The sequence below is a fragment of the Megalops cyprinoides genome, chromosome 15 (genome assembly GCF_013368585.1).
Source record: "Megalops cyprinoides isolate fMegCyp1 chromosome 15, fMegCyp1.pri, whole genome shotgun sequence".
Lineage (NCBI taxonomy): Eukaryota > Metazoa > Chordata > Actinopteri > Elopiformes > Megalopidae > Megalops > Megalops cyprinoides.
This window is the reverse complement of record NC_050597.1, coordinates 27,602,599-27,617,492: the sequence shown is the minus strand read 5'-3', so window position 1 is coordinate 27,617,492 and position 14,894 is coordinate 27,602,599. Positions and strand designations below refer to the sequence as shown.

The following is a 14,894-nucleotide window of genomic DNA, read 5'->3' as shown; positions in this document are numbered from 1 at the left end:
TTCTTCCCACAAGGTGGGTTAACAGGTAAGTAGCAATAACAGTACTCTTCTTTGTCCTCATCATCGTCTATGTCTCGGTTGGTATCTTGTGTTTTGTTTTGTTCTTTTGTCTTTTGTCTCTTTGGCTTGGATCCTGTTGACATGGGCACTTCCATCAGCAGATGGTCACATGGCAGTAACAGGTTACGAAGCAAGATCCTGGATCTGCCCTTTCCTTGCTCTGGTTTAACCTCATAGATTGGGAGATCTTCCTTGACCTGTCGGATTACAATATGGATGGCTTCTTCCTAGCGATTACGGAGCTTGTCTGTGCCACCTCTGTGAGTCAGGTTCCTAACAAGAACATGGTCACCAGGATACAATAGTGCAGTGTTTCTCAAACCTCTCCTGGAGTACCCCTTGTCCTGCATGTTTTACATCTCTCCCTGCTCCAACACAGCTGATTCAAATGATCAGTTTGTTATTAAGCAGCTTCAGGAGTTCATAACGAGTTGATCCTTTGAATCAGCTGTGTTGGAGCAGGGAGAGATCTAAAACATGCAGGACAAGGGGTACTCCAGGAGAGGTTTGAGAAACACTGCAATAGTGTAAACCTCACTTTGTTATCATAATTCCTCTTACCCTTTTCTGCTGCCCTTTGTATGTTGTTTTTTGTAACTTCACATGCTTCACATGTTATAGGTCCACTGACATAAAAAAAGTTTAGTAAAGTAAAGTTTTACCCCATACTTATACAACACCAAGAGTTTATAAAGGGGGAGTTTAAAGGTTTGAATTTAAACATTGCATAGCCATGGCACTGTCTTTCATGAGGCTTAACACATTAGTCTTATATTTCATAAGAGTGTTCAGCTTTAGGCTACATGGAGTACAGTATATGAGGGAAAAACAACAGACACTTTAGCCTACAGGATAGTGTGTGTGGTACAATAACCTGTTGGATGATATTCTGAAATTTGACTACTAAACTCACTAAAACGCTTCATGCAGGTGCATCCTCTGTTTCTAACATGTTTTTCCTTTCAGTATAAATGTTACATATGTGCTTGTGTGTGTATATACTTATGCATACTGGCTCACAAACAATACATGTGCTTATTTATTTTGACATTATTACCCATATTTTATTTAATTGTTTATATTTGATATATTTGTATGTTGTTGCAGTGTTTCTCTTTTGAAGGCATAAATGTAATATATGACAGGCCATTAGTGGTTGGTTAGTTCAGCATCAGAGGCTTTATTTGGATATTTTCATTTGTACTGTTGGTTCACATTGCTTATCACTTTAAATTGCATTGATAATATTATATTAAATTAAATTATATTATACTATATGAAGTATGCCATTTGCAATTTGGTCAGCTGGGCTAGAGAAGGTAAATTCATCCTTTTGCCCACACTCATCAATCTGGCCTGATACTGTATCTTGAACTCTCTATGCATTGGCTGTACTACTGGTGATGGGGCAATGTGTCAGTTGGTGGTATGATTCTGATGACTCTCTGTATGTGTTTGCTCTTTAGACGGTATTTGTTGTTGTTGTAATGACAACTGTAACGCTAGCTGAAGTGCTTCTATCTGTTTTTGCAGGTTTTGTTGCTCTGACACCTGAGCTACAGGCTCTCCGATCTGTGGTGGCTGTGTTAGTTCTGGGGCTACTGTACCTACATTGTCACTTTCCCTTGGCTACTGGATTTCACCTATTTTGTCTTTAAGATCTAACAGTAAAGCCATACCCTGATTGTCAAGTTCCCTTATCTCATCTCTTTCTAAGCTCTTAGTAACATGTGATATCATAAAAGAACGACTTTTACCAGACACAACTACTACATTTACATTTACATTTATTCATTTAGCAGACGCTTTTATCCAAAGCGACGTACAAAAGTGCATATAGTGGGCAAACAGGTACAGGTACAAGGGCAAGATGTGTACATGTCATACAAAGCAGATAGTGCTGAAGCTGAGCAAAAGGTCAGTGTACTGACACAGGACTAAAATATTAAAATATACAGTAGTGTAAGAAACAAAACTACTTATGAGACCATGTTCCAACACAACCATATAACTGCTAACTTACAAAACATGTACACATAGAAACAATTAATCACAAGCTATAGGCAAGGACAGGGTCATGTTACATCACACCAGTGGCGGCTGGTGAGCTAGAAACAGGGGAGGCTGAAACATTACCTTTAAATCTATCATTACTTTCAACATTTTACTAGTTCACCATTACAGCCACATCCTAATATGACTTTTACTGTGTGGCATGGTGATGTGGCTGTATGACTCCCAGCTTCATCCAGAGTAGGTTTGGAGAGAGGTGTTCTAAGGTACCCCCCCCCCGCCATCATCATTATCATATCATATCATGCTCCTATCATTGCCGAACACATGTCTTTAGCAGCAGGGAGGAGTAAGGTTTCACCAATACTGATCATCCTGATATTGTAAAATGCAAATCTGCATAATCTGGTAGTCATAGCGATGTGGTTAGTAAATTTCAGCTGGTCATCAATCACTACCCCCAGGTTCCGTGCAGACCTGGACGCAGTCAGTGTCGTTGAGCCGAGCTGGGCGGTGATGTCGTGCTGGATCAGGCTGGCTGGGATCACTAGGAGCTCAGCTCAGTTGAATTGAAGGTGGCGTGCCCTCATCCAGGCTGAGGCTGAGATCGCAGATTTTTTGAGCAGTGGCGTTACCCTAGCCTGTTTAAACGTGGAGGGTAAGGTGCCAGTTGTGAGTGATGTGAGTAAGTACAGGCAAGAGTGTGGGAGAGATAGCCTGTAGGAGATTTGAGGGGATAGGATCCATGGGGCAGGTGATGGGTCGGTTGGAGAGTAGCAACTTAGAGACGTCAGCCTCAGAGATAGGAGAGAAAGCTGACAGTAGTGTATTGCATGTGGGTGGAGACTGACTGCGAATGTGTGGAGTGTAGAACTGACTGCTGCTTCCAGTGAAAAAAGTGGCAAAGTCATCAGCAGTCAAGAGTGACAAGGAGGTTGTCAGTGATACAGTTACGTGTCAGGATGACATTCAGCTGGTTTCCCGCTTTGTGAGTTGCTGGGGTGTCGACACGTTTCAGGTCGAAAGAGGCCAGAAGAGTGAGAAGGTCTGCAGCTTGAGGTTTGTCAAGGTGGATGTTCAGGTCACCGAGGATTACAAGCGGGCTGCCGTCCTCGGGGAAAGAGGACAGTAATACAACCAGCTCTTTCATGAAGTTATGCGTGGTTCTGTGCTGTACTAGCATCAGCCTGCAGAAATACAACACTTATGGTTCTTTGCAACTGCCTCTCTATGTTTCCCTCTTTTCTCTAGGAAAAAAGTTACAACTATAATCATTCACCACCTATACCGAACAATGACTTGGTCCGGGTTAGGCTTATAATTAGGAGAGGGTGAGAATGTTTTAATATCATGATTTTATCACACCTACAGTACGTTCTGCAGTCAGTTTTTTCATGGATAAGCAAATTTGCCATAGCCGTGCTGCCAGTCCCCCCTGCTGTATATATTGTAAATGAACAGATATTGGTGTTGTCTTTTCAGGCAATGGATATAAAGAAAATAAGATTGAAATATGAGGTGTTCTTTTGAAACAACAGGGGAAACACTAAGGAATATTCATTATGAATGATGCCTCTTCAGTATGTGTGTGAGGTAAAATGGTCAAAGTTATAGGCTGTACATCATACTGATTTTTCAAAGCTATTTTTTCATATACGGACATAGAGACTACATGGTTTGCACGTGTTTCTACCCCTAACCTTCTGTTTAGATATTAGCTTAACTTAGAATGGCATAGCTGTTTTTGTAAATGTGCAGATACTGAATTTTTATTTGTACATGTGAGTACCTGGGCATTTTTGTATGCTCACAGTGTTTTTGTCATGGATAAAATCTATTCTTTAGAACTAAATAGAACCTTCATATCATGACACAATATAGCCTGAACACACAAACTTACAGCTGCTCAGAATACCCTGTTCACAGTGCCTCATTCATCCCATTCACAAGGTGCATCAGAACTCTGTCCCAGTGCTGGGAGATTATAAAATAAATAATGCACTTATCATGTACTGTGATCTCTGCATCATGTAGAGATAAGCCATTTGATCAGGCCGACACCTTATGGGTGCTGATTACTGTCAAAAACACGCTGCACAATTTATCCACAGCACGACGTGTCCTGCAGGTATAGCAGAGCTGTGTAGCAGCAAATAAAACATCTTTACTGTCACTGTTTTTCTGTCAATGTTGAGAAAGAAGCCCTGCCAGAGCAGGCCAACCAAGCACCAGTAAAGCAGCCTTGTTTTCAGCTACAGCCAGCGCTGACAACTTTTAGCCAAGACAAATCTGCCATCCACTCCACACCACTTTTCCCAGGTGCGGTGGAAGATCTCATCAGCCTGTTGTGCGGCCTGTTGTGAGCAAGACCACAACTGCCGATTCCTCTACCTTTTGAGAGTGAGGAACAGTGACAAGATCCACTTTGCTCAGCACGTTCTCTCAAAAGGATAACCTTTGTCAAGATGAGTACAGAAAGTTCTGTTGAGAGGTCCTGATGCACTACCTATCCAACAGTTTCATCGCAAAGGGCGCAGTGGGAAATGAACTGTCAGCAAATGACAGCTACACTCCACCATTTGTGCATATTGTCCTATTCTCGGAGCACAGTGAAAACTCGCTGCTTTTCCACCTGCTTGCAGCCTCTGGTATTAAAAGAGCCATTGTAGCTGTGCACCGTTACTCTCAGTACTACACCACAACTATCCATTGCATATCAACAGACTGAAACAACAGCTTATTAAAACTGTTTATTTCTAAGTAATCTTTGTCATGTCAAAAGTGCCCTTAGATCTTCTAGAGCAGCTGGTTGACGGAGGGACTGTAAGGTGGCACACGTCTTCAGCCTGGGCTCCATCTGACTGTGCAGGGCTTTGCACAGAGCGGCAGTGGGCCCTCTAGTGGTTCAGGAGCTCAGGAGGTGCCACAGCAGGGGCAGAATTTCCTGCTCTCCCATCTGGGGCTTTCTAGAATGCAGCTGTATCACCCTGTATCTGATATATGTATCAGCTATAGCCACCGCTCTACTCTGCTGAGCTGACTCACTTGGAGTATGCTGGAGGTGGCCATGGTGGATGGCTTTGGTGCGCTGTTGGAAGTCTAGTGACCCCATCTATGACGTCACTGGCTTGATGACACGTCGTCGTTTCCAGCAGTTGGGGCACCTGAACCTGAGTCGAGGCTTTGCTTTCTGTGGGGAAAGGACAAGAATTTTCACTCTTGCTTGAGCAGGTGCCTGAGGCATTTCACACATTATGTGTACAGAACAAAGAAGTCCTCCTCATCACAAATTACCCACAATGCATACCTTCAAAAATGTCATATATCCACTGTCACACTTAATTAGTTACTGTAAGTACCAATACAGTAAAGCTGTATTGGCATTAAAACTAAGAATGCTAAATTGAGGATGCTTCCAGGAATTTTGCAGAAATGCAGCTGGAAATTTCAACATACTTTTTTAGTTCTTTAACGTAACCTTTCTTTAATTATACAGACAATATGGAAAATCAAATGTTACACTAAAAACTCACCTGAGCAGACGGACTTTTAGTTTTTTGTGACTGGTTTATATCACTCACTGCAACAACTTGCAGCTCCGTCTTTCCCACAAAAAAGTTTTTCCTCGGTTCTGAGATTTCCCCAGCGTCGGAAGCATGCCATCTTCCCATGCGACAGCTTTGTCTGTCTGGGAGCCAGGATCTTATGGGCTTCCAGAATGGAGCGAACGATGGCGCGACGTTCAGCGGAGGTCTTAACGAGGTGGTTTTCTACTGTGGCGATTTCTGCCAACTGCTCCTTCGGCGCTGATGCTGAAGGTCCGGGTGCGTGGGAACCTGCTCCCTGATTTAATTTCTTTCTCTCATCAGCAGCAAGAAAGAGAAACGCAGTGTCTAGATTGAAAAGAACAGAAAATTATTCCCCAAAAGCTGCTGTTATTGAAAGTAATAGAAATTAGGGCACCAATCAGGACTTCAGGTAACAATCGTGAGGGTTTATCTTAAATTGTAAGCTGGGTACCTTCAGAAAGTGGCTTTGCACAGTCCTGGCCGTCCTGGAGCGGTGCCACGGAGTTCTTCTTATGACCGTTGCACAATTTCTGACCCATGGTAAACGAGGTTAGTCAACAAATTTCAATGGAAAACAACAGATGTTATTCGATTAGTAACCACAGGTAAAGTCATGCGCTGTGCAGAGGGAGCGAGTTTTTATAGAGTTTTTGAAATTAATTTAGCAAGTGACGTCACAATACTTCTGACACGTCAGCAGGTGACGATGCCCCTTTGGGAAGTGTGGATGTTTCTTGGGATGTGTGCGCTTGTTTCTGCTAGAAATATATTTTAATAAAAAAGTCAGCATCCAAAAGCAACTAGGTTCAGCTCCGTTTGTTGTCTTTACATTGTCATTGCTGCAATTTTGCCATGACGTTGCTAAGCAACTAACTAGTTCTAGTTCAAAAGTGTGATGGTCTTGGGGGGCTACCCAGCGGTACAGTCCAGCAAATACACAAAGTGATGTACAGCAAACGTTTCGGAGGGGGGCTGTTGCAGATTGAATTTCACGTTAAATCAAATTAAATCATCGTTTGTGCTGTTAACGGTTTTAAGTAATTAAACTACATTTTCTGGTCTGTTTATTGTTTCCGGCAGCAGCTCTAACCCACAGGTGAGCCGTTTAAAGTTTTAATTACAATTATCACATTTCGTCTTAAAGTGAAAATCTTAGTTACTTGGTTGTTATATTGGCTACCACGATTACTTGTTTTCGTGTGCACCTTAACAAAGCGTTCGTGTTCGCTACGTTATAGATTTACAAAATAAGAACAACAAAACAATGCTAGCCTATAGGCCTACATTGTAATATCTTCTCTCCTTTTACAGGACTGAACACAACACAGCTAGCCAGGATGATTTGCACCAAAGAAATAAACAGATGCAATTTAAAACTGAGCCTGTGTATTAGGCTATTTTACAACTTGCGCAAATACATCAATTGCCGCACTCCCCCCGCTTTTCCCCCACGTTTGTGCGGAGAATTCTTTCTCCGTCACAGGACCGTACACCTACATATCCCTAAAAGAGTCTCCAGTTATTGTTTCAATGATAATAATCAAAAGTATATTGTAATTACGTCGGCCTACATTAATTATGAATAAGTATTCATGTGGTTAAAGCCTCATGTGGCATCTGAACTCAGCTGGTCACATAGCCTATAACAGATTCTGTGAGTGACAATATTAACAGCAGATAACATAAAATACATGCTTAACTGTACAGTGAAGTAAATACAAATCAGACTGGTGAAATATCAAGTCAAGTTATTTATTGTCATTTCAGTAATATGTAAAAATTGGAATGGAAAAGCAAGACACAATAGGGACAAAGCTGACATAAGCCATAAGAATCTTTCTTTATGTTGATGAGATGGTGAATGCACCAGCAAATAAAATCTTGCTCCCAAAGCTGGAGCTGGGACTCTGCACAACACATTCACCAACACCTCTCCACACAAGCTCCTCATTAAAATGACCATGATGAATGCTTGAATTCAGGGTCTGTTACATTTATAATTACCTGTAGGGGAATTGTTGGATTTGAACTGTGTGGAACTGTGGAGGCTTCACTGAACAAATTCCATTGTTTCTGAAAGGAACCAAATAAAACTTTATGGAAGAGTAGATTTTAGGTTTGATGTTTATGGCTATAAATATTGTTTCCTGTGTGGGAATGAGAAAATACTGCTGTTATAATTCTTTTTTACATTTTGTTATGTGTGGCCCATTATTCCAATATGCTTAATTATCCTGTCAAACTCATCCTGTACAGATATGTGTTGTTGGACATATGTTGGCTCTAACAGAAATATATATGTGAGATACTTCAGTGAATTATTTCAGTTCAGCTTCCTTAAACAAATTCGTTTTACAAACAAGTGTTCACCTAAATTGATGAAGAGTAATCAACTGTTGAGTCAGGCCTAGAACAAGAAATTGAACAAGTGATTGCACCTAATTGGGGAAGCTGTGCCAAATTTATTCAAGGGCCAGATATGTTGCCCTATTTTCATAGTAGTACAAACACATCTGTAACTGCATAATTTGCTCACAAAGAATTTATACAAGACCAAACACATATTCAAACAAACAGCAGTGTTCAGTTAATAGCTCAATTACTCTTATCAAACCTAATTATTTCAGATCCCCTAGGACAGGGGTGGCCAACCCTCTCCTGGAGAGCCACATGTCCTGCATGTTCTAGATCTCTCCCTGCTCCAACGCAGCTGATTCAAACGATCTGTTTGTTATTCAGCAGCTTCAGGAGTTCATAACGAGTTGATCATTTGAATCAGCTGTGTTGGAGCAGGGAGAGATCTAAAACATGCAGGGCAGGGGGTGCTCCAGGAGAGGGTTGAGAAACACTGCTCTAAGGTTCAAGAAGTGGTTAACCATGGTTATGTTCACCAAGCAGTGTTTTTCACCTGGTTTGAAAATCCATTTCCTTAGCTGCTAAATCTACCTCCTTTTCTATTATTGTCTGCCACAGTCAGAATTATCCCAGGTTTGGTCTCAAAGATTTTTTTTGTCATCCTTGATCTTTCCCACAAGTGATAGGGGCTCAAAACCTTTAGAGCAGCAATGTCCAAACCTCTCCTGGAGGGCCACTTGTCCTGCATGTTTTAGATCTCTCCCTGCTCCAACACAGCTGATTCAAATGATCAACTCGTTATGAACTCCTGAAGCTGCCTAATAATAAACTGATCATTTAAATCAGCTGTGTTGGAGCAGGGAGAGATCTAAAACATGCAGGACAAGTGGCCCTCCAGGAGAGGTGTGGACAACGCTGCTTTAGAGGTTCTCTACCAAAGATGTTTGTATAGAAACTGTATCTAAGTCATACTCACGATTAATAAAGAAGAAGAAGCACTTTTGATCATATGCAAAATCAAAGCTCCATGGAAATGCTCACATTTAAAATCAAACTTACAACAGGACTGATGAATGAAGCCCAAGAATAGAGATGCTACATTCATTTGAATTCATGTCAAAGGCTCCATTATAGCTGAGGCTTAGCATGTATGTCTGATTCACCTGTTACTATTTTCCAAATGATTTGTTTGGAAGTTCCAAGCTAAATTTTACTTGAACAAAGAGCACAGCAAATTACACTGCATTCCTGTACTTTTGAGTCTGTAGACAACATCACAGCCTTTATTTTTACTTTTGTCAATAACTTTAAACTTTTCATAGGGTGGGATAAGAACCTCGTCCTCTCCAGGATATACAGAGTAGGATCTTATCTCAGCACCCAAACAGGTCTCAATTTTAAAACATGTTGTTTTTCCAAAAGCTTGTGCCGTCATTTCATTCTTAGAGCTGGAAGTGAAAGATCCGAATCTGACTTCTGAACCAACAGACGCATCTTTAAATGGAAGTGAGATTCCACGGTATGTTGTCAGACAGCGATTGGCTCGATTTATTAAGATATCATTCTCTTTGATTCGACGGACGGCATCGGACAAAAGGAAATACAGTGACTTGTATGGAAAGTTCCCTTTGTATTTACTCGCTCCATTACGGGTAGCTGCATTAAATTGTGCATAAATACTGCTTCCTGTATACATTTTTAATGCAATCAAATGTTCCTCCTTCAAAAAGTCTGTGTTTTTTTCCAAGGTTTGTTTAGTTTGTTGCCAAAGTGTTTGGAATTCTGGATTAGCGTTGAAATCATTCTTTAGGTACTTCTTCCGGACATCTCTGAACATCTTCTCTGTACAGGTCTGGTAACAGTCGTCCACAGAATTGGGAGCCATGTCCAAAATCGCTATGGCCCTCTTATGAAGGGAGTGTAAGTGAGATGTGGCCTTTGGCTGTTAGTAGGAGAGTTGGAGATTGTTAGTAAGGTGATTGGGAAAGGCACACACATTTTTTTTGGATTTTATTTGCCATGTGCTGCAGCATCATTATGAAGCTTGAGGCAGCCTTTCCTCCAGGTAAAAAGGTGAACTGCTTACTGGATGAGGAGGATGACAAAACTTGGCAGCTAATTTTGAGTGACATGGACATGTTGGTGCCTACTGTCAATACAGTCTGGATGGGGAGACCAGTACAACCTTTGGCAGGGACTTACACAATGGCCATCACTATCATTTGTCTGTCATATGTTCTTCATAACATGGGGACTTGCCGCCATGTCATCATTTTCAAATAAAAATAAACTAAACTTGACATCTAACCAACAACCAGCCGCTGTGACAGAGGTGGCCCTGACAAAGACATCCCCAGTTTTGGTGGGTTCACCTTTTGCTGCTGGACTGGGAGGTCTGTATCATGCCACTTTTTGGCAGCACTGTTGGTTTGGGTTTTGCCATACACTTCACACAACACCCACTCAGATCTGAGTAACTATCCCCATTTCACAGCCATTTTTCACATAACCAAACAACTTGCAAAGTAATAATTTACCTTATTAGAAGCCTTTATGGCTGTTATGAATGTCCCTCCGGTGCACACGCTCACTAGCAAAGCCAGAATGGTCCACATAGATGATGCCAGCATGATTTTGCCCATGGTGTAATGCAGAACCTATAATATTCATAAACATAAAAACATACACACATACAGATGTATACAGCATATAGGGAAGACAGAGAACTTACATTGGTAACTATTATGCTATTATTTGTTTTTCATGATTCCCAAACTTGCCAATTTCATTACTCTTCCCTACATGATTACTTTCAGCTTAATTTTGTCAAAAGTGGTTATATTACTGTGTACTCTTCTTACCTGTCTCATAGGATCCCTTTGTGAGGAATTTATTAGAGGTGCAAATGAGAAATGATCAAATGCTTACTGCACATGAGGAAGAGAGAACTGACACGGCACAAAAAGCTACATGTTTCACATTCTGAAATATTGCACAACTGCATTGGACCATAAGCTACCTATTCACCAAGGACCATGTGTTCAGTACTAAGGATAAAACAGGGCAATTTTAGCTGTACAAGAATTTTATGTTAATGAGAAAAATGTAGGTAGACATGATTCATACTCACCTGTATCTTCCTGTGGTGACTTCGCAGTTTCCAACACAACCTGTAGATTGTTTGTGTGAGTGAGACAATGAGTGTATGTGAGAGACGATGTCCTGGACTGTTTTACATTAAATTCAACTTAATTCACAGATTAACTTTTCAAAAATGTTTTTTTTTAACTATTAGATGCAAATGTTAAACACAATTCAAAGTGTATAGTTTTCCTTTCTAAGAATACAACATTTCAAAATTATTATTTTGTAATATATTGATTATATTACACGATACAAGTCTAAAAATATTATTTTTGTATTGAGACAGATTGTTAGCAGTAGCAGTAATATAGTAAAACATCCTTACATCCCTACAATTTAGCAGTATAAGGTATTAAAAATGAACTTTGTATTATGACACAAAGTCCACAGAACAAACTATTAAAATATGACTGTTGTATTTAGACACTATATTTTTATAGTGTGAGATGTTAAATAGGATACCTGCACTGAGACATTAAGTTGACAGTATAACGTATCAGAATGTGAGGGCATACTGTCTGATTAAATGTCCATTTTAAATATGACCGCATACGCTTAGATAGAATAAGCTAGCACTACAAGTTATTAAACAATACCTTTGCATTTAAGCACATTAATTCTTCAGTATAAAATACAAAAATATGACTTTTGCGTAAACAGTATGAAATGTTAAAAAATGATCCTCTGTTCACACCCTCTATGCTTACATTACGTTAACAGTCTGATAACGTAATTGAAATGTTACCTCTTACCCTCCAGAAGAGCATGGGATACTGAAACGGAGACACCTAACTGACAACTTTTATATGGTGAGAAATACTACCATCATCATGGCACACTGTTACAAGCAAACTCAGGGTTAAGAGAGAACGTGTACTTTAGATGCACATTATCTGATTTAACTGGAAATGTCTTCATTCATCTGTCATCCCTCATTTGTCAACAGATGATCACGTTTTGTTTGTCCAATGCACATGGTGTACGTGGCATGGTGTATGTCACTGTAAGTACGTTACTGTTGGAGGTTGTGTAAAAAGCTGCATCTGCAAGTCACCTACCCTGCATGGGATGACGATCGTCTGCTTAGCTGTTGTGCAAAATGTAACCGTGAGCCAACCGCAGTAACTGGTTCTGAGGGCCCTGAAGGAAGCTGATAAAGGGGGAAGTTTGGGGAATCCTGTGATCCAACATCACTAGTAAAGCATGGACTACAAAACCTCCATGATCGACCCGGCTAAACTGAAGCTGACCCGTGGGTCTCAGCAACATACTTTCGAGTCCCCACAAGCGGCCAAGGGTTTCCTGAATGCACTGGAATCACAGACTGGGTCGGAAGATTAGACTTAAATGGCATATCTGTAAACTTATTCAGCTGGAGGACTGACTAAAATCGTTCTGGTGATGTGGTGAGATACATGAATACTTTTATTGGTCTAATGCCTCTAACTGTGGTGAGAGCCTGGGTCTGGGATTTTGCTCCATAGAACCTTCACATCATGGCACAATATAGCCCGAACACACAAACCTCTGACTGCTCAGAATACCCTGTTCACTGTAACTCATTCATCCCATTCACAAGGTGCATCAGAACTCTGTCCCAGTGCTGGGATTTGTAAAATAAATAATGCACTTATCATTCACCGTGATCTCTGCATCATGTAAAGATAAGCCCTTTGATCAGACTGACACCGTATGGGTGCTGATTACAAGGGCATCAGTTGTCAGAGCTGGCCTGTGTTTTGACGTTTCTTGTCACACAGGAACCTGAACCAGAGACTGTCAAAAACACACTGCACGATTTCTCCACAGTACAGAGTGCCCTGCAGGTATAGCAGAGCTAAAAGTAAAAGATTAGGCATAGTGCGGAGCCAGTGCTGCCAACCCTTAGCCAAGACAAATCTGCCATCCACTCCACACCACTTTTCCCAGGTGCGGTGGAAGATCTCATCAGCCTGTTGTGCGGCCGAGCGAGAGCGCAACTGCTGATTCCTCTGCCTCTTGAGAGTGAGGAACAGTGACAAGATCCACTTTGCTCAGCACGTTCTCTCAAAAGGATAACCTTTGTCAAGATGAGTACAGAGAGCACTGTCGAGAGGTCCTACTAAAGTGTGACACATCCTGATGCACTACCTATCTGAGTTTCACCCCAAAGGGCGCAGTGGGAAATAAACTGTCAGCAAATGACAGCTACACTCCACCATTTGTGCATATTATCCTATTCTCGGAGCACAGTGAAAACTCGCTGCTTTTCCACCAGCTTGCAGCCTCTGGTATTAAAAGAGCCATTGTAGCTGTGCACCGTTACTCTCAGTACTACATCATACCTACCCATTGCATATCAACAGACTGAAACAACAGCTTATTAAAATTGTTTATTTCTACATAATATCTGTCATGTCAAAAGTGCCCTTAGATCTTCTAGAGCAGCTGGTTGAGGGCTTTGTCCACACGGAGGGACTGTAAGGTGGCACACGTCTTCAGCCTGGACTCCATCTGACTGTGCAGGGCTTTGCACAGAGCGGCAGTGGGCCCTCTAGTGGTTCAGGAGCTCAGGAGGTGCCACAGCAGGGGCAGAATTTCCTGCTCTCCCATCTGGGGCTTTCTAGAATGCAGCTGTATCACCCTGTATCTGAAACAGAGCAGAACAGGTGTCAATTAGTAAACAGTTCACCAGTTCATTTAAGTCAACACTCCCATCATTCAAAATATACTGGCAGCAACATAACAAGATTTACTTTGTTGTAAGAATTGATCAGTTAGGCAGAGCTATAGCCACCGCTCTACTCTGCTGAGCTGACTCACTTGGAATATGCTGGAGGTGGCCATGGTGGATGCCTTTGGTGCGCTGTTGAAAGTCTATTGACCCCATCTATGATGTCACTGGCTTGATGACACGTCGTCGTTTCCAGCAGTTGGGGCACCTGAACCTGAGTCGAGGCTTTGCTTTCTGTGGGGAAAGGACAAGAATTTTCACTCCTGCTTGAGCAGGTGCCTGAGGCATTTCACACATTATCTGGACAGAACAAAGAAGTCCTCCTCATCACAAATTACCCACAATGCATACCTTCAAAAATGTCATAAATTCACTGTCACACTTAATTAGTTACTGTAAGTACCAATACAGTAAAGCTGTATTGGCATTAAAACTAAGAATGCTAAATTGAAGATGCTTCCAGGAATTTTGCAGAAATGCAGCTGGAAACTTCTACTTTTTTAGTTCTTTAACGTAACCTTTCTTTAATTATACAGACAATATGGAAAATCAAATGTTACACTAAAAACTCACCTGAGCAGACGGACTTTTAGTTTTTTGTGACTGGTTTATATCACTCACTGCAACAACTTGCAGCTCCGTCTTTCCCACAAAAAAGTTTTTCCTCGGTTCTGGGATTTCCCCAGCGCGGAAGCATTCCATCTTCCCATGCGACAGGTTTGTCTGTCTGGGAGCCAGGATCTTATGGGCTTCCAGGATGGAGCGAACGATGGCGCGACGTTCAGCGGAGGTCTCACCGAGGTGGGTTTCTACTGTGGCGATTTCTGCCAACTGCTCCTTCGGCGCTGATGCTGAAGGTCCGGGTACGTTGGAATCTGCTCCCTGATTTAATTTCTTTCTCTCATCAGCAGCAAGAAAGAGAAACGCAGTGTCTAGATTGAAAAGAAGAGAAAATTATTCCCCAAAAACTGCTGTTATTGAAAGTAATAGAAATTAGGGCACCAATCAGAACTTCAGGTAACAATCGTGACAGTTTATCT

The 14,894-nt window shown here is 41.4% G+C and overlaps 1 protein-coding gene and 1 long non-coding RNA gene across 2 annotated transcripts; both read right to left on the bottom strand.

Annotated features, from left to right (window-relative positions):
- Positions 1-9,126: 9,126 nt before the first annotated feature.
- Positions 9,127-10,262, bottom strand: LOC118790391 (GPI-linked NAD(P)(+)--arginine ADP-ribosyltransferase 1-like). The gene is made up of 2 exons (XM_036547296.1): positions 10,257-10,262; positions 9,127-9,939 (listed from the first exon to the last, which is right to left on the bottom strand). Exons 1-2 carry the CDS (start codon positions 10,260-10,262, stop codon positions 9,208-9,210), a joined length of 738 nt encoding a protein of 245 aa, XP_036403189.1. The 3' UTR covers positions 9,127-9,207.
- Positions 10,263-13,641: 3,379 nt separating this feature from the next.
- LOC118790359 lies at positions 13,642-14,495 on the bottom strand. Its single transcript, XR_005005490.1, has 3 exons — positions 14,428-14,495; positions 13,944-14,088; positions 13,642-13,770 (listed from the first exon to the last, which is right to left on the bottom strand). It is a non-coding gene; the product is annotated as an uncharacterized LOC118790359 (long non-coding RNA).
- Between the last annotated feature and the right edge of the window lie 399 nt (positions 14,496-14,894).